Here is a 24,702-nt window from a genome sequence, read left to right on the forward strand (position 1 = left end):
GCACACGTCACTTCCTGCCGTTGGGAGGAAGTGACGTGTTACAGCAGCGTAGCAGTGCTCCGCTCCCCTATTTCCTTTTTATCCTGGCCGAAACAAGATGACGTTATATAATATTATTATATACGAATATTATAATATTAATATTACATAATAATATTATTATACTTAATATTATACTTATGACATATACGTATCACTTAGCAACCAAACACCGCTGCATTGCATTGTGGGAAGTTTCTGCTCAGCTAGTGTCAGCCCCCGAATCTCGCGTTCAGCAGGCACGCCGATTTTTTCCAGTGGCCAGCCGCGGTACTGCAACAAAAAATCCCATGGGGCCCAGAAAGCTTTTTTCCCATAGACCGCAATAGTAAAAGAGTAGCCACTAAAACTATTCACAGGACACCTCCAGGTGTAATCACCGGCAATTACTAATCTTTGTATTCTATATTTTTAAGTCATGGACTTTATATCCGTCAAAAATGTTTTATAACGGCCAGAAAAGTCAAAGAAAAGTCTCTTTCTGGGCGTGACGTCACGGCTGACGTCACAGCCGTGTCCGTGCACTCCACGGATGTATTATATTAATATATATTATATAATTATATTATATTAATACATTAATAATATATGTAATACTTTACATGTAATAATATACATGAATTAATATATTATATTAATACATATACTTGCGTCATTGCCCCGGGGCATGATGGGAGGCCCCAGAGCATCATGGGAGGTGACTCAACTGCGCATGCTCTATGGGCCGCTGTATGCGGAAGTAAACCCGGAAGTCAGAGATTTTTTCGGCTTATGCGCTGGCTGAGCAGAATGCATTGAAATGAATGGGCGGCCATTTTCAATGTACCATCCAGTTCTATAATACATCCATGGCTAGTGTCCATCAATCCAATGAGTATGGATAGCGCATACTATTGAGTACGTACTAATGTTTCGGACGCACTAAAAAATCTCACATACTGTTTTTGCATACTCAATAGGTTGGAAGTATGCAATTTCGGACCCAGCCCAAGTGCCAACCATCTATCTTCCGAGTTGAGGTTCTTGTGGAATAAAGATTTGTTGCAGTTCCTCAAGTGGCCGGTAGAGGCTGGCTGCAATAGCGAGCCAATCTCTACTGACCCCCATGTTAAAATGTCAAAAGTTAAAGCAGAAATAATCACATTAAAGGAGCCGTCTGTAAGAAATGGCCAAAACTGGTACTGCAGTCACTTTCAAAATATTGCTGATCGGCGTGTACCCTCCCCCTCCTCCCCCCGACCAGAGGTTGCCAGGTAGGCTGCAGAATGCAGCAGGAACGTAGGCTGCCATGGCTGCGATAATTAGAGCCGAGCTGGCAACCCGGATGCCGAAACAATACTGACTTGGTGATTGGGAGATAGGTGGAGGGTGGAGCTTCAGGCCAAAAAAAAAAATGACAACATAAACATCAGTTGAGGGCTGCAACTCCTCTTTTTAAACTGGAATATCCTGGCTTGAGTGCTGTTGTCAGTGACATAAGTATTTGAAATGAACATGATTTTTAAATGTCTGTTGACATATCAGGGTCATTTTATGATTCGTTTTATTATTGCTCTTACATACAGCTCCTTTAATGCAACCATTTATTATAATTAAATGTGTATTTGATTGAGTTTCTGACATAAAATGATTTCAATGTGAAACACTTGAACTTCAAAGATAATTTTCATCAGTGAGAAGTGTAATTAAATAGACAGTAGAAGAACTTTTGTAATATTTAGCTCGGAGGGTCCCCCTATAGACATGGACGTAAGGTTGCATTTACGTATTTGTCCAGGGTTTTATTTATGTTCAGTATCTTGCTCAGTCAGTCTCTTATTTCGTTTTCTATCAATATTCTCTTGAATCTGTCAGTCGCCTCTGGCATGATGTCCACTGTACCTCTGAGACCTGGCTCTGTCAGTTCTATAAGGTGGTATGCAGTTCACTGAAGAGACAACCTATATGGGAGTCCAAAGTTGCTTGAGCTGGTTTTTGAGGATACTACAGATGAGTGATGATGAAAAGAGAGCTATATGACACCTCCCAAAACCAAAGAAATATTTCTTTAAATTACATTATAACACGAAAATATTATTTTGTGCTATCTAAAAAAAGTATGATGCAACATAAAACACCTTTCTGGCAACTTTTTTTAGTGTGTCACTGCATCAAATTCTAGATTAGTAAAAATTAGCACAAAGGAACTTTTTGCCATTTTTCTTTTCTTTTTCTCAGAGGGTCTTGGAGGTTAAGTCGCTTTTATCCTGTCTGAGTGTTATACTGTTTGTTCGGTAACGTAGTCGCGTTCTTATTTTCTTATCATTTATCTATGGCACTCTTAAGGTGGGCCACTTTTGCTGATACTCCACCCTGTTTTGCTTGTATTAATGACCTGAAGGGGAATGGCAAGGCACTTTTCCTCCACCACTGTATCTCCTCGGGAGCTAGTAACTGTAAAAAAACAAAAAGGGGGATTCGAGCTGAGTGTAAACATTGATGAACACTCTGCTCTTACCAATGCCACTACGGCCACTCAGAAGACACTGCAATCTTGGCATGTTGTACGACATTACGTACTGATGCTAAAATTGCCTCTGTTTGGTCTGTGACAATTCCTGAAAGTTAACATTTGCAGTTTAACAATTAAAGCATTTGTGCAGTGATTTGGGCTGACAGCTTTGCATAAACAAATTTAGTCACTTCTACTATGATGTCCACTGCAGTGATGTGATCTACATTATTGTTAATTTATGATATAGCGCTGAAAACTGATACACAGTTGTTGCAAGAGACGACCAGGACAGACGTCCAAGGTTACTTTGAGTGGGTTTTGCCCACATTAGGGATGGGTGACTTTTAGGGCGAGGTCATGCTGTGTAAAAATAGTGAGATATTCCCTCAAATCACATTAACCAACCAGTTGGTTGTTGGATACATTTTTTTTCACTTTTTACTTGCATCTGATGAAAACATTTAAATAAATTAAACTACAGAATGAGTTATTGTTGCATTTATAGAGCTTTCCATAATTTTTGAAGAGAGGGTGAGGCTGCAATACAGAGCTTACTTTTGGCTCCCTTTTAAACATTTATAAGTGCACTAAATAACAACCTCTGGATTAATAAATGAAGTTGACATGAAAGAGACAAATATTACGATTTGTTTAATGTCTATAAGAGACTCACTCATTAAGTCTCATTTATGATCATGGAAAATAAGTGTTCCTGAAAAACCTCAGGAAGCCCTTTTAGTCAAATGAAATTTCAAAGGAAAAAAGTATTTCAGTTAAGATTTTGAGAAGGCATAAATGTGTTTTTAGATGTGTCACAACAAGCATCACAAAAATGTTGCAGATCTGATATTCAAATGTTCCTGTCTTCATATTCTTCCCTAGTCTGGGTAAAGACTTTTATTTTCAGATTAACACAACTTTTAATGTATTTGCCCAGAAAAACAACAATGAAAGTCTTACACTTTTTTGACAGTTGACAGTAGTCCAACCTTTAATGTTGACATATATGAAAAGTGCTGACAGCTCAGTGAGGAGTTGTAAATGTCATTTGTTAGTCTGGGTGTTAAAAGTAGTCCCTTCTCTGTACAGGTTTGAACAGGCTGGATCCTCCCGCTTGAGCAGCCTCGCTTCAGTGACTCAGGAGACACAAACGGGCTGACAAACCTGTTTTGGACCATGTGAGGACTATGGATCCCACACATCCCACACAGTTAAGTGCTGACATTTTGTATGTTTTCATGCTCAAGAACAACAAACGTTAAATAATTTTGTGCTTAAAAACATGATAAAACTTTACAAAACATACCATGACATTTGCTCCGCTGTCTCTTTTTTTAATGAAAGAACATTAAACCATGTTCACCTCTTTTAAAACCATGTGGAGAACATTCAGTTTCATACATTATAAATTTCACAATCCAACATTCAACTGTATATTTAATCTATATATTCTGACATTTTAAATTCTTTGAGTAAAAAGTTATCATAATTTACATCGTTGTAAAAACAAAACAAATCAATTAAACAAAAAAAACACAGTAATTACCTTTAATTGGTTAACAGTACAGTCCTGTCAAATAGTTAGTACCCTCACTTTCATCCTTTCTGTGTGTGGTTGTGTGTCTTAAAAACACAATAAAAATCATCTGATAGTGGTGGGCCTTAGCAATAGCCAAATACAACCTCAGATGAACAACATATAACTTTATCCACCCTGGTATTATTTAATTTAACAAAAATAAAGCCCCCACCCCCCAATATATATATATATATATATATATATATATATATATATATATATATATATATATATATTTATCTATCCATCTCATACCGTACATCTACCATTATCATATAAAACCCTATAGATATATACAAAGTTAGCCCTCTCATCACAGGTTTCACGCCCGTACCTGCAGCCAGGTGGTGCTAATCATCAGCCGTTGACGACCTGATAATCAGCAGGTGTGCAGACTACTTTGACAGCAGATTTCTTTAGCAGTCTGCTGCTCTAGTGTATGTAAGTGTGTGCTGATACATTACCAGGAGGTAAAGATATCAACAAGGATCTTAGAGCACATCAATCTGGAAAGGTTCTAAAACCATTTCCCAACAATTTCTACAGCTTTCTATAGCGAGAAAGACTTTTCACAAGTGGGAAGTGTTCCAGATAGATGCCGGTCTTCCCAGGTGTGGAAATCTCATTAAATCTTACCCTAGGATCAGAAAGAAAGAAAAATAGGTACATTTATGAGTAAATTTGGGTCATGCAAAAGGATGGTGATCTGGTGTAAATCTACATCTGAATAGCTAAAAAACAAATGCACCAAGATTTTGAAATCGCCTCGTCAAAGTCCAGACCTCGGTCCAATTTAAATGATGTTTTCTCCTTAACGGAGCTGTTATTATTTTTTTAATACATATATTCTTTTCATCTTGGCTTCAATTTTTTTTTTTAAATGGAAATAAATGTCACAGTGAAAAATAAAGCTTGTTTTTGCTTGATACAAAGACCCACTACATCAGATTATTTCAATGTTATTACACACACAGAAAATAGTAAGTATTAAGTTCTGCATATGTATTTAAGATTGAAGAGAAGTTAGCTCATACCACGTTTACAAGTAAAGATGTCTTGTGTGCACCACATTAAAATGTTTCTTAAAACCTGTACCTATTGGGATCCTGATCTTCATATTTGAATTAACTACGTCAGGCCAATGTAAACTGGTCTCATTGGTCTAAATCTGGACTTTCCCATCCAGATTGTTTGTATTGCGGAAGCATTCATCAAGCCTGGATGTATTTACAGACGGGAGACATTTTCTCCAGGACTTTCTATGAGAAACACTTTACAACAAGTGTTTTATATAGGAAATAGTCCGTTTGAGCCAAAACCACAATTTTTTTCATTAATATAATCAAGTATTTTTGTTGCATTTACCAAACTGTGACAAAGAAAGAATATAAGTATAAAGAATTAAAAGCAAATGTAAACCAAGTCAACATAAAATGGCTTGAGGTGGGCTCATTTACCTGCCACAGCTTGCTCACCAGAGAGACTCATCCAGTCTGTATTCTGCCTTACCTGATTTTCTACAAATGTACTGGAAGAAAACCCTGCAGACAAACGTCCCTGTTTTGAATAAATAACTAGTTTGGGGAATTCACTTATAAATGTTAAAAGCGCGAGGCCAGGCCAACTCAGAGTCATAACAAACTGGTATCTCAACTGTAGAAGCATGTTTTAGTCCCCTCTCTCCTTACATCAATAATAATTTGACGTTAACTGCCATGTGAAGCAACTCAGGCTTGACGCGACATGTCTGAAATTGTTAGAGCAAATAAATAGTCATAAAGGACGGGGCCTTCTTTTTTTCTATAAGGCATTAAAAAAGCACTTCATAGTTTTGAATACTATACTTAGACTTCCTCATCTATGATGTCAGTATGACTTTGTCATAAAATAGCAAAGTTATTTGGAATATTTAGTTTAAAAATCAAAAATAAAATTGCCCTAGCTATTTTCCTCACTATATGTACAGCAACTCCTTTAAGTCTTTAAAGGTGTGATATTTCTATGTTGGTCAAAATAGAAATATATATGAATTATCAAATTATGAGGTGGACTCTTGTAAAACAGATTCCTCTTCAAGGCCGGCGCTGTGTTGGTCTCTCTCAACAGTTAACTGGTACAAAACGGGAACGGTGTAAACAGTTGTGAAGATCTTGATGTTTTGTTCATACGTTAGTGATTTCCACGCTCTTGAAGGTGTGCATTGGGCTGCCCTTGGCGCGGGGAACAGCCTGTACTCGGGCCTCTCTTGGCAGGGAGCCGCAGCTGCCGTGGAAGCCCTGGCAGCGCTCCACCGAGTGGCTGTGGGCACGCAACCTCAGCGGACTCTGGGAAAAGCGAAAAAGCGAAAAACGGAGTGTGGAAGTTCAACTTTCGGACTGTTCTTCATAAAATATGAGCATGGAAATGTTATGATCATTTGAATGGATTACACAAGCAGAAAATATAAAAGCTAATCTGAATTTTTCTCATATAAAAATATTTAATGTATCATTTTACATGACATAAGGAGAGGGGGGATGAGGGGGGATGGCATCCCCCCTGAAATAAAAACAGTCAAAATCATCCCTCTGTAAAACTGCCATCCCCCCTTTCCATCCCTTATGTCATTTCATCAATGAATGTGGTTTTACTGCTATTTAAACATTTAGAGTCATCACCAGAAAAATTACACCAGAAAAATAACTTATTTGACTATTTTTACCTGTTTCAAGTAAATTTTCACTTGAAATAAGTAGAAAAATCTGCCAGTGAGACTAGATTTATCTTCTCATTACAAGCAAAAAAATCTTGTTCCACTGGCAGATTTTTCTACTTATTTCAAGTGAAAATCTACTTGAAACAGGTGAAAATTGTTGTTTTTTCCAGTGATGAGTCTTGTTTAAAGTGTAATGAGATTTTTTTTTACTAAAATGAGACATTTTAACTAGAAATAAGACAAATATTCTTGTTAAGATTTTGAGTTTTTGCAGTGATCCATGTTACTTATCCTGTGAAGGACAGAGTCATATTGATAAGTTCAGAAAAGTGTTTTTTATTGTTGTGTTTTGATGTATTTGATGTAAGCCCAGTGGATATTTAAAGCTTACAGAAGGCTGCATATAACTGCTGCTATGTCATTCCTGCAGTATTTCTGCAGGTGTTTTGGTCAGTGCTATTATTTGTAATATATTATATTATTTGTAATCAGCACAAATTATCTGTCCCCATATGATAAAATCCACCATCCCCCCTGTTTTTTTTTTTACAACTCGAGTACTGAGTATACTATAGGTGATGGTGAGCTTTCTACGGATGGGACGAAGCCGATCAGTACCGTGTACATATTAGGACATCCTCAGTTGTCAGTGATCAGTTGAAAAGTTATCATGTGTTTGGAAAACATCTGTCCGGTATCAGGTAAAAAAACATCTGTCAGAGAGGTTTCACTTTGAGCTCAAGGAGAAAAACCTCCAACTCGGGTTAAGGACATCTGAATGCTGATTCAGTGGCTGAAAGGGCAGATTCAGCTTTGAAATGGAGCAGAACATATTTACAAGCCAGTAGGGACTCTTTGTGTGTACGGGCAGAGTTTCAAGGAACAGCAGAGCGGATTGAAAATATTTCAGTGAACGTTTTCATTGCATTCTCTACATCTGACGTAAATGTGACACCATATTGTCCCAACACACGGTCGTTTTGCTTCCGACACCTGACAGAGGTTTTCCTGAGATGTGACTCTGACGGATGAGGATGTCCTCATTCATGCGTACACCATTGATGGGCCTTTTTTAAAAATGTAATCTGTGTTGTGCTGGTGCAGGTTGGACACACACCAGCCTCTCGGGACACAGAATCCAACATTTTCCTTAACTAATGGAGCCGGCATTCCATTATCCTGGCCTGTCTGGCGCCTGTCAGGCTCATAATTATAAGGCTGTGGTCTGTCATATCTTTGCATCTATATTATATTTCTAAATGTTGCTGCAGCGCGAACATGGACAGCTTAATAACAGCAAGAGTGGAAATCATCAAATTGCCAGCAGCAGTTTCTTTGTTTGGTAAAAAAAGGTTTTTGGAAAGACTTACAAAATAATAACAGAGCGGCACCCTTGTCGTACAGCAAGAAAGTAGGTCAGTGTACTATCTTGTTTAATGTTACTTATTAGGATAATGTTGAATTTCTCATTAAAACAGTAGTTCTTTTTATTACTTAGTTTTAAAATTAACAGTATACAGAGGAAAAACATTTTTGTGTTCTCTCATTTTGTGAGCGAACACAAGCAACAGCACAGTTCTCCAGGGCGCTCTTGCTTGCAGGTGTTTAAGATATTTGGCAGGATGTTCTTCAGTGTGCTGGAGATCATCAAGCCAAAGCTCCTCTGTGAATTAAAGCTGTTTCGTCACATAATCCTGAACAAACTTCTTGACAGTGATCAGGGCTTCATTTTTAGGACTTGGTCCTAAATAGTATGTGTTTTATGTCATATATACTGCAAATTCGTATAATCTACGTGTTGTCTTCCACTGACTGGATTGAGAAATGACACGATACCTTTCCTGATCTTCTGATCGACATTCTCTCATCAGCGAAGCGGTTAACAGCCAGAGGTGAAACAGAACTGATAACCTCAGTGGTCTGGTCTGCATTACTGTAAACACAAGATTTTACAATTTATTATTCAGGTTCCAGATGTTGCACTTGATGCCAGTGAATCAAAATAGTGGTTTTATTTGTCCAAAATGGTAAAAGGATGTCTGAACTACCGGAGAGGAACAGTGAGCAGCTTCATCTCTTGATAAAGGTGTCTGTACAGCATGTGTTTGTTGCTGGGGATTCCCAGGGCTTTGGCCATGGCGTCTGCGTCAAACGACTGATCCAGAGCAATCACTGCGCCATGAATGCCTTTACCCTGAAGATTGTCTGCAAACTCCTAAAGGGTAGGGAGGGTTGGAAAGGAAAAGTCATACAATGAGCTCAGTATGCTCCTGAGTAAATCTCTCTCGTCCAGGCCAAACTTTGTAGTAATAATAAACCAAAGACGAGGCTTTCAATAGTGCTTGCTTTTGTGGGTCAAGGCAGTTTCCTGTTGCTACATGGCCAGAAATAAGCACCCTAATACTGTATATATACTAATAAAAACATTCATGCTGTGTGGCCTTTTTTGTCTTGGTGTGCACATACTTCTGTTTTTCTTCTGCATTCTTTCAGCAGGGAGAGTTTTCGAAGTAACAAGGCTATCATTACTTTTCATAAAATCCTAAAGACTGATACTTTGCGGTATTTGGCTCCAAAACACCGGCGCAGAGGGGATTGCCATGACTGACCACCTCACCCACCTTGAGGTCTATGTCTCTGATCCACTTCATCACTCTGTGACAAGTCCAAACAACGGGGTCCCGGTTTTGGTGCTCACATTTTGTCCGCCTCGTCTGCAGGGCCTTTTGGAAAATAAAACATGAACAAGGGCAGAAACACTACTGTGGCAGGGGCTTATGAAAACACAGATGGAGAGCGAGAGAGAGAGCTCAAGGGGGAGAAGAAGGGTTGCTGAGAGACTGCAACACCCTGAATTTCTACGTACAGCAGGCTGCAGCAGCACTTGAAAGTTTGGGAAGTTTTTTAGAGCTATCAGTTAATAAGAATATAATATTGATGGTTAAAAACATAAAATAGTTCAAATTTTGATTAGTTTGGTTGTATAGCTTGAGGAAACCCATCCACTATTACCTGTCAGGAGGCTACAAAAGTATGCAAACCTTTCAGTATTTTGGATAATATCATTGTGAAGGAATAACTGCAAAAAAACATTCAATTACCTCTGTATTTTGATCATTTTAGCAACTATAAGAATGGAGCAATTTTAGCTAATTTCTCTGAAAACAACAGCTTTTGTTTTGGGACATTGGTACATTTCCACAGATGTTCAGTTCACTTCAAGTCTGTCTATTACATTTTCTTCCAATGAATGTCAGTTTTGCTTGGCCACTGTAAAGTGCATCTGTCTCCCTGCAGGTGTCTGCTGGAGCCCGTCACAGCTCTGGACAAGTCTCCAGTCCATCACGGGGCCACATATACAGAAGGCTAACAACAACATACACTCTGATGTGATGTGAAGGGCAGCATCAAGGCAACATGTAACTTTTAACATGCAAATCTGACCATATATTTCAATTCTGACTCAGTGTCATTCACAACTGAGAAAAAGGTGGAACAATTAGGAATTGCATGTGAGAGGGAAGTATAAAGTTGTGTAGAATGGGTTACAAAGTAGACTCTCTAGCGCAGGGGTGTCAATCTTCAGTCCAGTGTCCTGCATGTTGTAGATGTTTCCCTGCTTAAGCACACCCTGATACAAAGAACTGTGTCTTTAACAGATTGGTGCAGACCTTGATGACAAGCTGATGACGATCCATTCATTTGAATCAGGTGTGCTGATGGAAGGAAACGTCTAAGACACCATGGACTGGAGTTCGACACCCGTGCTGTAGCATATGAGGTGGCAGACCAAAGCCGGTGAACACTCTTGTTTGTGCCCATGTGAACAGCGTTGAAGGAGCACATCCTCATGAAATTAGATTTCGGAGGTCATGTCATGATAGACATAAAAAGATGTTGAACAGCAATGTCACATGTAGATGTTACATGTCGTAAGATGTAAGCGACCACAGTCTTTATAGATTCTTTTGCAGATTATTTTTTCCTCTTTTACCTTTTATGTTCAACATGGATGAAATATGTTTTCCCACACGACTTCAGGATGAATCTATAAGAAGTCTTTTAGTTGAGTAGACTATAACAATAAAATATTCTGAACAGATCCTTTAGGGCTGGGCGATTTTGGCCAAAAATAAAATCCCGATTTTTTTCTCTGAAAACCCGATTTTCAATTCCGATTTCGATTTTTTTGGTAAAACTACAAAAGACAATGGAATAAATTGTTTCAAATATTTTATCTTTATTTTTAAAGAAAAATAGCAAACACATTTCCCTATTGGGAATGAAGTGCAATTGAAAGATACTGTAAATCCTCCTTGAGTTTAGTAAAGTGACAACATTTACAATTTTCTTGACCAAACAAAGATGACTAGCAGAGCTCTGTCTGTAATGCCGACAGCTCTCTTCTTCTTTTCCAGCTATATGAAAAAGAGAGAGGAAAATCGATTTTCCGATTTTCCTTTTTTTAACATCGTCTTGATTAATAAATCCGATTTAGATTTAAAATCGATTAATCGCACAGCCCTAAGATCCTTACTGGTCAACTGGTTTTGGGAAGTGGTGAAAATGGGCTATAACTAGATTATACTATTATGGAACATCAAATATCTCTGTATATAGCTGTATACAGCTCCTGCTCCTGGTCGTCTCCCTGCTGACAATTATGATGTATTTGCATGATTTGTTAAGTTATATGTGTTTATCAACTTGTAGGACTGTGGTCAAATGTACAAAATTTAAGTTTTACTAGAAAAATGTTATTTATCTGTTTTACTTGAGATAGCCTACGCGGTCATCTGGTGTGATATAATCAGGGGTCTGACCTCTTTGTCAAAGCTCAGCATCTGCAGGATCTGGATTGCCAGAAGAAGGCTGTTCTGGTGGAACTGGTTGCCAATGTTGAAGAACCTCTCCAGGTCTCTGCGGCTGAGAGAGTTCAGCACTCGTCCATCCACTAAGTGAGTCTGGAAGACTTGGGAGTATTGAGGCAGCCCCACGTCGCTCAGCCATGATGTTGCAACCCAGTGATGGTCCAGCTCAGATGCTTTTGATAGTCTAGAAGACGATCGTGCAATGATCAGCAACACAGCCAGAAATAATTGCATAGCTCCATGTTCCAACATCCTGGATTATTCATGTTGATACAGTAATATTAAATATGTGTTTTATATTCCATTTGCAACTAAAGCCTGTCAAGTGTTCTGGACTGAAAAGTAAAGTATTTCCTTCATCTTTTAGGGGTTCCACTTACCCCTGCTGCCCTTCAGCTCTCCTGTAATCCTCAATGGCCAGTTTTACTTTCCTGCGATGAATTGGATTACTGATGCCCAGACCGAGCTCTAGATCATCATCTGTCAGGCCCAGCAGCACCTGGAGAGCAGAACACCAGCTCTCTGTGAAACATAAACCCAACATCTACTAACATTGTATGCTCATTTCCTGCATAATGCAAGTAAACAGACAGAATACCTTGCCACTTTTGACATTTTCTGAACAGGCTCTGACGTACATGGGCATTCCCATGACAACCTCCAGCCAGGCTTGGACCGCTCCTGCCCTCCACAGCGACATGCATGTGTTTCTTGTGAGCTCCGCCTGCTGGAGGCGGTCCAGGTGCTCCTCTCCGTCAGACAGGCTGTGCTGTGGGCTGTCAGAGTCTGGATTGGTCAGGAGAAGTCATGGTGTGGCATTCAGGAGAGGTTCAGGGTCAGAAAGATATGGAAATCAACAAAAGTGACTCATCTGGATACAATCTTTAAGGCAAAGTAGAGATGGACGTATAAAAAGTACATCTTTTCCCAAGGATGTAACTATGCAAGGCTTTAATTTGGATGCTGCGCTTTTGCTTTCTCTCTGTTATTTTAGGTTGAATAGAAATGTATCTGTGTTGCATTGAAAAATGAATCAACTGATGTTAAAAGTATCTTAAATTGTTTTGAATGTCTGAGATATTTATAAATTAGAATAGAATACTTTATTGTCAAAGTACCTGGGTACAGTGAGATTGGAAGCCACTGTAAAGCCACTGTAAAGCCACCAGATGGTGCCACAATGTCTCGTTTCAAATGCTCCTTTTGTGTTTTTGAAGAAAACCTGAGCCCGCTGACATGGTTGATTTATGAGAGATAGATAAAAAAAAACCCTGCATGACTGAATGCATCTACAACTCAGCTATATATGACATGTTTGAAACCTTGATAAGGGTGAAGAAGTGTCAGTCAGTTCTCACAAGACACTTCCAATGTTAGGTAAAGCAGTTGAACTAATCTGATGAGTATGAAGGGACTTTAGACCATCAGGATAATGTATTAGAGACACAGGGATCACTCATAAATCCTCATGCCCATTAACTGCCTATCTCAAAGACAGGAAGAACTGATTCATACTGAACCGACACTTCCAGGAGGACCTGGGTGTCTGTCCGATTCGTCTCCACATGCTGCATGCAAAGTCCACCATTGCTCCGAACAAAGTCGTATCTTCCAATGGACATGAGTGATATGAATAATCCCCAGAGTGTGAACATACATACAGACAGCTGGTAATCACAGATGAGTAGTTACTCACTGGTAGGAGAGAGTTGCCATTAGAAATGGCAGAAGGGAGAGACACGTTAGACTGGGAGACAAGAACAAGGTTACTCATGGAACAGAAAACTACCACTTTGTAATCAGTTTTGTAGTTTTATTTTTAAAATAAGACTTCATTTCAATTATAATTCATTTGGAAAAATTCTCAAACCTCCTCAATATCTGGCCACAACAGCTGCAGCAGATAAATATTTGAAATTTCCTCTTTATTAGTCTCATTTTTAAATAAAATACCTCAGTAGATATAATCTTTTTCTTTTTTTGTAGCATTTCCTAAATTACAAAGGATTTAACAGATTTATTAGATCCATATTTGCAGGAAATGAGGGATTCTACACAAATCAAAATTAAAACAAACAAAATAAAAGAGGGAAGGGGGGGTATCATGCATTCATAATGCAAGAGATAAACTGGTTTAAAGGGAGGGGTAACGCAGGAGCAAGAGGTTTGTGGAGATTGTTAATTTGATAACAGATGAATGGATGTCTAACCAGAGCAACACAGAGGGGTCATGCATGTGTTTAATGCACTTCGCTCCATCTCAAATTTGCACGTTAGATAGCATTCAATAAGAAATGAGTCAGACATAAACAATGTTACAAGGTTTGTAGCGACTAACAGTCAGAATGAGTCATAGATTTCTCAAAGATGGGTATTAAACTTTGGCACTGGCACATAGTTTAGACCGCAGACGAGAGGTGGGCTTGGATGTGCATTATTACTACAGTTTATGGGATCTTGTTGTGTATACATTGGCTCTCTCCAGTCGTATTTTCTATGCATGTCAGACTCTAAAACCCCTTTGTTTGTCATGATACCAGCGTTTAACACTGCAAGGGAAATTTTTGGCAGATACTAGGAGTAAACATTTATGTGGGCATGATGACGATCTTGTAACAGCTTTACCTCTCAGAAAAAAAACTCACTTTGATCAAAACTTTTTTTTTCAAGTGTGTGAGAAGTGTGTCCAAACTTTTGGACTGTAATATGTATATATATATATATATATATATATATATATATATATATATATATATATATATATATATATGTAGGGAGAGAGAGAGAGATGGTTCCAAAAGACTGGGAATAAACTAGGAAATAAATGCTGCAAATCACGGAATAAGCAACAGCAGTGTAACAAAAAACCAGATGACATTTACAGAAAAATCTTATTTTCACAATAGTTCCTATGTACATATGAACAGCAGTCCTTCAAGTCTCCAGTTATAAAAAACATAAAACATTTCAACATTTATAAGATAATACAGCATTAACGTATCAACACATAGTAATAACCCCATATATATATATTTATATGCATGTAAACATATATACATATGCATACATGTACAACTATAAATATATATCTAATTTACAAACATACAATTTTAGGGTAATATGCTGTACATTTATGGGGATAGCAGTCTCTTTTGGGGCTTTTACATAAAAATTCAACCAATTCTCTTTGCAGACAACCCCTCAAACAAAACCGTTTTCACACAAAGTTAAAGCAACGTGGACATTCACTCAAAATGTCCACACACACACACACACACACACACACACACACACACACACACACACACGCGCGCGCACACACACTCAGCTTCACCAGTCGGCATCCTCCTCTATGTAATAATCAGGGGTGGCTGTACCATCAAATAAGCCGGGGTCCAGTGACTTGCGTTGCTTTCCCCGAGTGAACACCCGTGAAAGGGATCCCAGAGTCATCTTCTCCTTCTTCTTCTTACGTTTCTGCTCCTCCAGGTCTTCCATAGACTGAGCAGACAGAGGCAGGGAGCTTCATTTAGTCAGCAGTGCTAAAGCTTTACTGTAGTTTCACATCTCATTATTTTTTTTCTCTTTTACTGACACAAATTACATGAGAAGATTGATGCTCTTGGCATGAAAGGCAAGGAACAGCTGGCATCAACTCTGCCAGGAGATGACAGGAGGTAATAATGTGATTTCATGCTGTGTTATGAGCAAAAGGTGCTGTCACTTCTTGGAGATTCTAGGAAAGATTTTGTCGTTTTGACCTTTACTATTGCATTTTTGCACTTTGTCCATCAAATTAAACAAGTGAGAAAAGGGTTAACCGTGCTAACCGGTTCTGCAGCTATGACAGCTACTGAAACCAACATAACACCTGATATCAACTCCAGACCTTGTATCTGCTTCATTTGAAAAACTGAAGGAATTGACTACACAAGACCAGCTACCTCCTTCGTTCCAACTACTTTTGAACCCTTGAAAATAGAGTTACCTGGTTCAAAATGATCATTTTTAAACAGCAATAGCTGTATTTTTGTGAAATCTTAAATGAAAGCCTTCACGTCACTAAAACCGCATTTAGCATCAATTCTTCTTTCACAAATGTGCAACAATCTACCCACCCCACAATCATATGTTGTTATACTGTATTCTAACACACAACCAGATGGGCTCTCAATTTTATTTTATTTTTTTACTTTCAGGAGACTATGCCCTCTATAAGTTATAAAAAGAATTTCAAATTTAAATGTCTTGACATGTTTTCCACTTCGAGTTCATCCGTCATTAATGAACTTTGGCTGGAAGAGGTTGGTGTCATTTCTGTATCTCATTTCCTTGTTTAATTTTTGTGCCAGGGGTTTGATTTTAGTTATGGATGCAGCGCTGAAGTGTGTTTGCTGTCACTGATTTTCCGAAGTGACGGCCTACACATCGTGACTGCTTAATATTGGTTTCTCAGCCTCATCCAACGTAGTGCAGTCTCTAAAGCTTTTAATGTTGTATCATGTATTAAAATCCTAATAATGTTTGTAATTTCTTTGTTGAGAAATGGTATACGTAACTTGCTGATCACCCCCCCCCCCTCCCTTTTTTTTATTATTTATTTTTTTTTTTTTGTTTTTTTTTTTTACAAATTTAGGAAATAGGAACAGTTTTAAAGTAAAAATAAGAAAGATATCAATCTCCTCATGAAAGTTGGCTAAAAAGCAATTGGAGTATATAATCAACTGCAAAGTCAAAATACAGTTTAGTGCAAAAAACAAACAGAAAAAAAACCACCACCATTGCTGAGCAGGCAAGCTGAACCCATCAGACTAGCAGGACAAAGGGAGACACACAAACCCAAGAAGACAGGGGGCAGGGAGGCACCGGGAGAAGGTTGTGGAGATGTGATTACTTGGTCGAGGGGGCCAGGCAGCTCTTACATTGCAGAGGGAGTGGGTCCGGTGACGAGGTGAGTTGATGTCACTCGGTGTGGAAGAGCGATCCCCATCAGCCGCAGAGGCGTCAGAGATCACAGAGGGCTGGCGAGAGTGGCAGGGGCTGATCCTGACCACCGCTAAACACACACAGACATGTTCACGTGCATTAAAAACCCCCCACCAGTTAGTGTGAGAAACCTCTGGGAAACCCTCTGTTAGTATGCCCAGTCTGTAAACGCAACACCAAGCAACACCGAGACCCCGCGCCGGAGGGGACGAGAGAGCCTACCTTGTCTGTCTGTGGTGTGTCCGTGGTAGAGCGTCTGCTGGCTCTGGCGGATGGCAGCCGTGAGCGGCAGGTCGGCCTGCATCACCCACTCCTGGCTGCCATTGACCACCGGCTCTGTCGGCATGACCAGCGAGTGCCGTTTCGGGACGTCCTTTGTCAGAGTGGCTAGAGACTGCTTTGCCTGCAAAACACACGCAAATCCCAAACTCATCATGAGGTAACAGAGAGCAAACACACCCACAAACTTGTACCATATGTGTGTTTTTACTATCCATTCTTTATGGGCCAACTCTTTACCAACTCTTTTAGTTTAGTTTGATATTAAGATTTTACACAGAATCTGAATGAAATAAAGACAGAAGTTTAAAACTATTAAAGTTTGTGGATTTTTTTTCTTTTAATATCTTCTATCGTAAATGACACAAATTATTTTAAAACTGAGCTTTCAAATAAAACACTCCGAAATGATGTCGCAAGCTAAGATCTAGTGAAAAGTAATTATTAACATCAACATCAGCTTAGTGGGCCCCTCTTCAAAAATTGATAACTATATTTAAATTATATTATATATACAATATATTATTTATATCATATTAATATTATATATAATATATTATACTATAATATATTAAAATTAATATTATATTGTAAATATATTAACATTATATTTATTATATTATATTTAAATTAAATTAACTATATAATTTAAATACAGCATTTGGATTTGACAGGACTTTATGAACTCAACCTTCACATGAGTTCTTGGCATAAAAATGGCTTAAAAATCCATGATGTGAACGAGGAACCTGAGAAGAGAAGAGAAGAGAAGAGAAGAGAAGAGAAGAGAAGAGAAGAGAAGAGAAGAGACTCCTGTGCTGCTACTTGATGTGAAGGTGTGTTGTTTGTCACTCGCAAAGTGAAGATAGAGATGAGTGTCACAGAAACAGGACACATGGTATGTGCCTAAACCCGTAACCCACACCTTGCTTGCACCTACACGACGGATGAGGATGTTCAGTAGACACTAATTAACGCAGCAAAGCCATGACTGTGTCCATGTGCATGTTCCCTCACCATGGTGAGCTCAGCCTCCAGCTCTTTAATCCTATTCTCCTTCATGTCCAGCTGAGAACGAAGGATGTTGGCCTGCTCCGTGGATTCTTTGGTCTGCCTCCTCAGGTCCCACTTCTCCCTCTCCAGCATGTCCTTCTCCTTGGCCAGCACCTTCACCGCATCCTCGCTCTCCTGCAGGAAGCAACACACAGTCCATCAAACTCACTTTGAATATCAGAATCAGAATCATGTTTATTTGGCCAAGTCAGGTCAAACAAGACAGGGAATTTGACTCGGTTATTTTCGCTCACTGTACAGTAAATAGGAAAAAAACAGCTCTTATTAACATATATACAATTAAAAAAAAGAGTATGTAGAGAATATCAAGAGGAGCACAAAATGTGTGACATAAATAACTTTTCAGTATCCTTTGTGTCATATCCATAAAACTTAGAATGCTTACTGCTGACACAACTTCAAGATAACCTCATCAACTGACATTTATACCATTGAGAGTCAGTCTGGAATGTGCTATTCAGGACAGATTAGCCAGGTTGGTGTTACCTTTCTGTGCTGGTCGTAGTTGCGTATGAATTCTCGCAACTGCTCCTCTCTGCTTTCCAGTGTTGCATACAGCTGCTGCATCTGACTCACTAAGTCTGCCTTTTCCACTTTTAGACGCTTGCGGTCTGCTTTCATGGCTGCAACACACAGACCAAACAAATCCACACATTTATTTTTCATCTTTAAAAATTCAAGTTTGCTGTCAAAGTAAAAAAAAGTAAACAAAAAACGAAAAACATGATAGTGTAATCCCGGCATGTTAGAAGTAAAAATGTGTAATTGCAAAAGAGAGCCTCTAGGTGGCACTGCGTCTTCTGTTAATGAGGCCGCCAGTAATTTCTCTCCTTCTTTTTTCTTTTTTGCTTCAGAAAAGAAATGGCCTGCGGATAAATGACGCAATTACCATACAACACAAGTAGTACAATTGCTCTTATTCATTCATATTGTCATTTATTTTCAGTTGGCATGTGGAGACTTGTCCTTGAATAGACTGATAAGATCTGGTTTCTGCCAACTTCACTCTCATGCGATGAAACAACTCAATGACGAAGAGATGCAACATGCTGATAATCTTTGCTGAAAGAAACAGTAGCTCTTCCCTCCCGAGAGGCCGTGCTCAGCAGGCAGCGAGGCAACACTAGAACCTGTATTTTTCATAACTGTACACCCGTGTCACTCGGGGTGCATTCCTCTTGTGAGTGATCACCATCCTCATATCTTACGCTCAAACCAGTTTTACACTAGTTATGTAACAGTTGACGGGCCTGCAGCCGTCACCTGTGGGGGGAGAGCCGTAAAACTAAACAGCAGCTGCCGTGCCAGTTTTTTTTTCTTTTTTCAATAATTTATGTCAATCTGAAAATCATACATTGATATTTCAAAGCTTCTTGGTCACAAGAGAGCTATTAGTAAAAGTGAGGTTTGTTTGAAAGTCTACAAGGATACAACTGTTATATTACATTTCACCACTTTGTGTGAAGTTGGCTATTCAGGTATTGATTTATTCCGTTTTGTTGTGTACAGAGAAAATTGTGATGAATAAAACACCCATTTGAATGTCATGTTTAAATATTTTAAGTAGCATTGTTACCTTTTGCACAGATAAGGCTCAGAGATCCAGATGTTTTGACTTTAAAATGGGAAATCTCAAATTTAGACATGCTGTGCTGCAAAATTTCCCGCATATTTTCACATCATTTCATTTATTCAGAACACGTTCTTGGTTGCTGCAAGCAATTAAAATAGTAAAATATTCATCTGCAGCTGTATTTGCTGTGTTTGGGAGGTATGTAGCTGTAGGACAAGAGCAGATCTGGAAGATTAGACGAAACGTCTTTGGCTTCTGACCTTGTAAGGCCTCCTTGGCACGGTCCAGCTCCTGCTCCTTGTCACCCAGCTGCACGCGGAGCTCGGTGGCGGACAGCACGTTGGCAGAGCAGCCTCCCTGGGTCTCCTCCAGGTCCTTGCTCAACATGTCCTTCATTTGCCTCAACAGGTGGACCTCCTCCTGAAGCTGGGCCACCTCCTCATGCAACAACACTGAGGGAGAAAAGAGGGTGGGGGTTTAGAGCACGCTGAGGAGGAATGCAGGAGGGCAAGAAAATCAGAAGAAACATGCTTATTATAACTGAAGGAAATGAAAAAATCAAGAACTGAAAGAAGGGAAAGACAATAAAATGGAGGTAAGGAGGAACATGATGCAAGAAGAAATTGAATGATTATCTTTAAGTTGTACATAATAAAATGTATAACAAACCTAGGGTACATTTATAACTCTTGTTATTTAGTATGGCAGATGTTTTCAGAAACTTAACTAAATGCTGACCAGGATATATTGAGAACTGGAACCAGCAACTGCAGAGGTTAAATGAGCAGACGCAGTATGTTGCAACTTAATAAAGAAGCAAACATGACTAAATGTCTGTCTTCTCTACAATAACCCCCAACCTGCAGTGAAAAACAGGCAAGCAACCAGCATCAGGAAACTACTGTAAGTGGAGGACACAGTCGACCAAAAGTTGATGCGATCGGGAAAACCTGGTCAGTGTTCACACAAAGTCGGAGCACAGAAAACGAAAACCCCTGCCAAGGAAACAAATTCCAGCAACAGCATCAAAAAATGATTTATATTGGCCTCTAAAAGGTGGAATGTATGTTCCAGGAGAACGCACGCGTTTCATAACAGCAAAGACAAATGAAAAAAGTGGTCAGCCCAAAACATTCAACTATGGGGGAAAACCTAAAATCATAAATGTGTAATTCTGCATTTTTTTAAGAGACTGGAGACGTTTAGTCAAGCAAATGTCATGTAAGAGCCGCTAATATGTGTGAGATTAAAGCTCATGGTGAATCCTTCGTAAATATTGCATTTGTATATGTAAGACACAATTAATTATTGAAATTACATTTTACATTTTTACATTTTAAAATAAAGATTATGTCTTTATAATCATTATTAGAAATGTCAAATCCAAACAATGCAAGCAAAAAGCCAGAGTGTCCAATCATGAAGCACTGCCATTGAAAAAACAAGTTGTAAAAAGTAGACTGTCCTCCTAAATATGCATATAACCCCATGTCCAAGTATTTCAAATGTAAAGCATGTGTGAATGAAATGGAGCTGCTTATTGGTGGGGGAAACGAGGGAGAAGGTCTCTGCAGGCCCTCAGCCAGATGCTGTGGGGCTGCAGCAGCTCTGATAAGGGAGCAAGGAACAGTCCATCGGTCTCCGTCAGAGCAGGACAGTGGAAACACACCAGCCAGCTCTGTGCTGCATGTGACAAAAAGGTTTGTCTCCCAGAGAGAGCAATATTTCATGTCCTTTTTGTACCTCAAAAGCACTTATTCATCATCTTTTGCAGCTTATTATATATGAATCAGCATGTATCCTGTGGGTATGTGTTCTACGTTTTTAAATGGGTGAGAAATCTAACTAGAGAGTAGTAACGAATGTGTATAAGTTACAGAGAAGTAAATAACATAATTCTCCCAAATCTGATTTTGTACAGTAGTAACTGACAGGACCAAAAATAAACATTGATCCACACACGCACACACACACACACACACACGTTTAAAAAGCAACAGGTACACTAACTGAAACCAAAGCAAAGATTAAAAAAAACACATTACAGCTGCTTCACTGCACACTGACTGATGGGTGGCTGAAAGAAGCGAGTGGAAACTGGTTCATTTGGTCCAAACATCATCGTATAAACAGGAAATGGCAGTATGTTGTAAGGTCTGAACATAGAGCGGAGGAGGACAGAGTTGGACATTTTTTAGAGACTTTTCTGTCTTAAACTTAATCCTAAACAAATTGTTCAGGTTTTCAACTCCTGTTGTGAAATGGCAGCATGTTGTATAGGCTGATAAACCCTGGTCAAGTCATTAAAGCCCTTCCAAGCCACTTCTGCCTGTCCTGCAGGGGTTCACTTACTGAAGTTCTGATTCAAGCTTCCCATCAGTGTCCGTCAGTGCAGGTAACGCTCAGCCCTTTTATTTAGAGTTGTCAAAAACCAGTACACACACACACACACACACACACACACACACACACACACACACACACACACACACACACACACACACACACACACACACACACACACACACACACACACACACACACACACACTGAGAGCTTATAGCGGCTTTAGCCTCATGATTAAACAAAAGAGAAAACAGAAAAGTTGAAACATCAGAAATGCGTTGATTGACAGCCAGAGAGCTGATTAGTCTTCTGTGAATAATTTAAGGGATTAAAGCGCACCAATTCATATACATGAATGATCAAAGATGCTGAATACTGAACTCAGGTGAGTCGGTAAATTAAAATGTCTTACTGCTACTCCCTCTTAAAGTGTGTATATATATATATATATATATATATATATATATATATATATATATATATATATATATATTTATATATATATATATAAATATATATATATTTTTTATTTTATTTTATTTTTTTTGACAATTAAAATGCAAATCAATTATTTTCCTGAAGACAGACTAAGTGATCATTCAGGCAGTTGTTTTCAGAGATTTTGGTAACTTATATAACACTTTTTCTTTTTCAGCCTTGTTTGATTTTAATAACAACTCCACAATTTGTTCCTCCATCCATTGACGCGAACATTTATAAAGAATTATATTTTTGTGGTGTTTATTAATTTACTTTATTCATGATTCGTAGCACTATTCTATTTAGAAAACGAGGGGTACAATGTGGGTTTTACTGTCTTGCGGCGCTGTGGACTGAAGCATTGACTCGCCATTCAAAGATGAGTCTTCTTGACTCCCTAATTCATGACCTCCACAAAGTTTCGAGGTTACGTTCATTGAAAAAAATAAAAAAATAAAAAATTGAATGTGAGGCATGTAAACTCCAGCTCCCCACGAATGTACTAAAAAGTACATTGATGTATAGTATAAAATTTAGCTGTTGAAAGGTTCGATTATTACTTTCTAACGTTGCTGGCTACCACGACTGCGATTTTTTTTTTTTACATCCAAAAGAACCAGTTTTATGGACAATATTTGAAAGCAAAACCAGAAAACGTCAGGAAACAGTCTCACAGGGCATCACATACTGTATCTCTGCATATATAGAAGGCAGCTAAGGATTACGATGTGCATGGCTGTCACTATTCCACCTTAGTCTTCTTGACAATTCAAAATCCATGTAATTTTAGTCAGTACAGTGTTTTTCATGCAGCTATTTCTGTTAAAGAAAAAAAAAATCAAGATGTGATGATGCTCTCAGGTGCAGTTACAGTCGCCTGGATAATGAGGTCACATCAGAATCAGAATCAGAATCAGCTTTATTGGCCAGGTTCGAACATTGTCCAACATGGCATCTTTGTGCCTTTCTGTCCGAACTCTGCCCTTTGAATAAAAGAAGGAATTTGACACACTTTTGCTTACAATACACACATACTTAAAATATGCTGTATAATAAACACGTCTAGGCAGGACAGGAGGGCTGCTCAGTCTGGTCGAGCAGCTTTGGCTTCCAATGGAAGGAGCACGTAACACATACTGTATGACTGCACTGCAACAGGCTCAAAACTCTGCCTTTGTCACTGAATGACAGAGCGGCTTCCACTCAGAGGATCCATCTGAAATGTTAAGATGTCGACATGTTTAAATGTGAAATCGTAATGAAGTAGCGTCTGTACACAATAATCAAGACATAAGTTGACCTTGAGGGAATTGCCACACTACTATCCTCTGCCCCGCTGCTCTTGCTGCACAGTTACACACCACTCTGCTATCTGTAGTTCTGTTAAGAGGGTTGCACGTACGTGATTGAGGTGTTCAGTGCGACTCAAGCTACAGCATGGAAATGGTAATGCTTTCTACTGAAAGAGCTGGGAGATTTTCCACTCTCATGGGACATCAAAGCAACATCTTTTAATGCTGAATTTTTCTCTGAACATTGTACGCTGCAAATGATTTAATAACCAACATGCAAATCAAAGCTGGCTTTCCACGTTACATGAAATATGACACATGCTCATTTGATATGAAAAGCAATAATATAACAAAAGCTGTTCTGTAAGTGGCTGCTAGGAGTAGAGCTGGTTTAAACAGCTAGTGAAGTTTATAAAACGCTTCATCAAAGCCTTCTGGGCTTTCATGACATCTTTCTTTTTGCTCAGAGACTCAAAGCAAAACAGAGACGCGTTAGATCAGTGAAAGTGATTGGGGTAAGTGCTCCAAGCTCCAAGACGGAAAGGGAGCTAACTTGTTCTCCGAGCTAAATTACTGTATGTGATGACCACTCAACCAAATAAGCTCTTTCTTAAGTTTACCCCAATGACGCAAAAAGTCACGTATTCCCGATTTTCATAGATCTGGGTAATTTTAACCGGTTAGTTACTAAAAACCACAAGCGCCCAAACACACAAAAACTCAAATGTTTCATATAAATCTGCAAAGTAAAAAAGAAAAACGTAGGAATGTCTGTGCAGCAACCAAATAAATTAATTGAGAAGTTAGTTGAACTAATTAGAGAGTATTTTCAGAGGATCAACGAATCAAAAGATGCATGTCTGATTGTATATTGCTGTGCAATTACATTTTGCGTCATAAAGTTAAATATGTAAAAGAACCAGAAGCAGACACTCAGACATCATAGTGGTTAAGTGTGTCTCTTGTTATGCCTGGATTACTTGATGTGGAAGAG

General features: G+C 38.8%; 1 protein-coding gene across 4 annotated transcripts in view; it reads right to left on the reverse strand.

Moving 5' to 3' along the window:
- Nucleotides 1-8,749: 8,749 nt before the first annotated feature.
- Nucleotides 8,750-24,702, reverse strand: part of kaznb (kazrin, periplakin interacting protein b) — a 139,822-nt gene continuing 123,869 nt past the window's right edge. The window contains exons 5-15 of one of the 4 annotated variants that reach the window (XM_061727362.1): nt 19,851-20,042; nt 18,504-18,640; nt 17,961-18,131; nt 16,887-17,067; nt 16,601-16,734; nt 15,056-15,179; nt 12,277-12,464; nt 12,059-12,177; nt 11,631-11,862; nt 9,429-9,530; nt 8,750-9,022 (exon numbers count right to left, since the gene is read on the reverse strand). In XM_061727362.1, coding sequence (XP_061583346.1) covers nt 8,852-9,022; nt 9,429-9,530; nt 11,631-11,862; nt 12,059-12,177; nt 12,277-12,464; nt 15,056-15,179; nt 16,601-16,734; nt 16,887-17,067; nt 17,961-18,131; nt 18,504-18,640; nt 19,851-20,042 — 1,751 coding nt within the window. In that variant the 3' untranslated portion in view covers nt 8,750-8,851. Of the gene's footprint in view, nt 9,023-9,428; nt 9,531-11,630; nt 11,863-12,058; nt 12,178-12,276; nt 12,465-14,457; nt 15,180-16,600; nt 16,735-16,886; nt 17,068-17,960; nt 18,132-18,503; nt 18,641-19,850; nt 20,043-24,702 lie in introns of those variants that run through there. The other 3 variants (XM_061727363.1, XM_061727364.1, XM_061727365.1) reach the window with 3 other exon arrangements.

The sequence above is a fragment of the Cololabis saira genome, chromosome 8 (assembly GCF_033807715.1).
Source record: "Cololabis saira isolate AMF1-May2022 chromosome 8, fColSai1.1, whole genome shotgun sequence".
Lineage (NCBI taxonomy): Eukaryota > Metazoa > Chordata > Actinopteri > Beloniformes > Belonidae > Cololabis > Cololabis saira.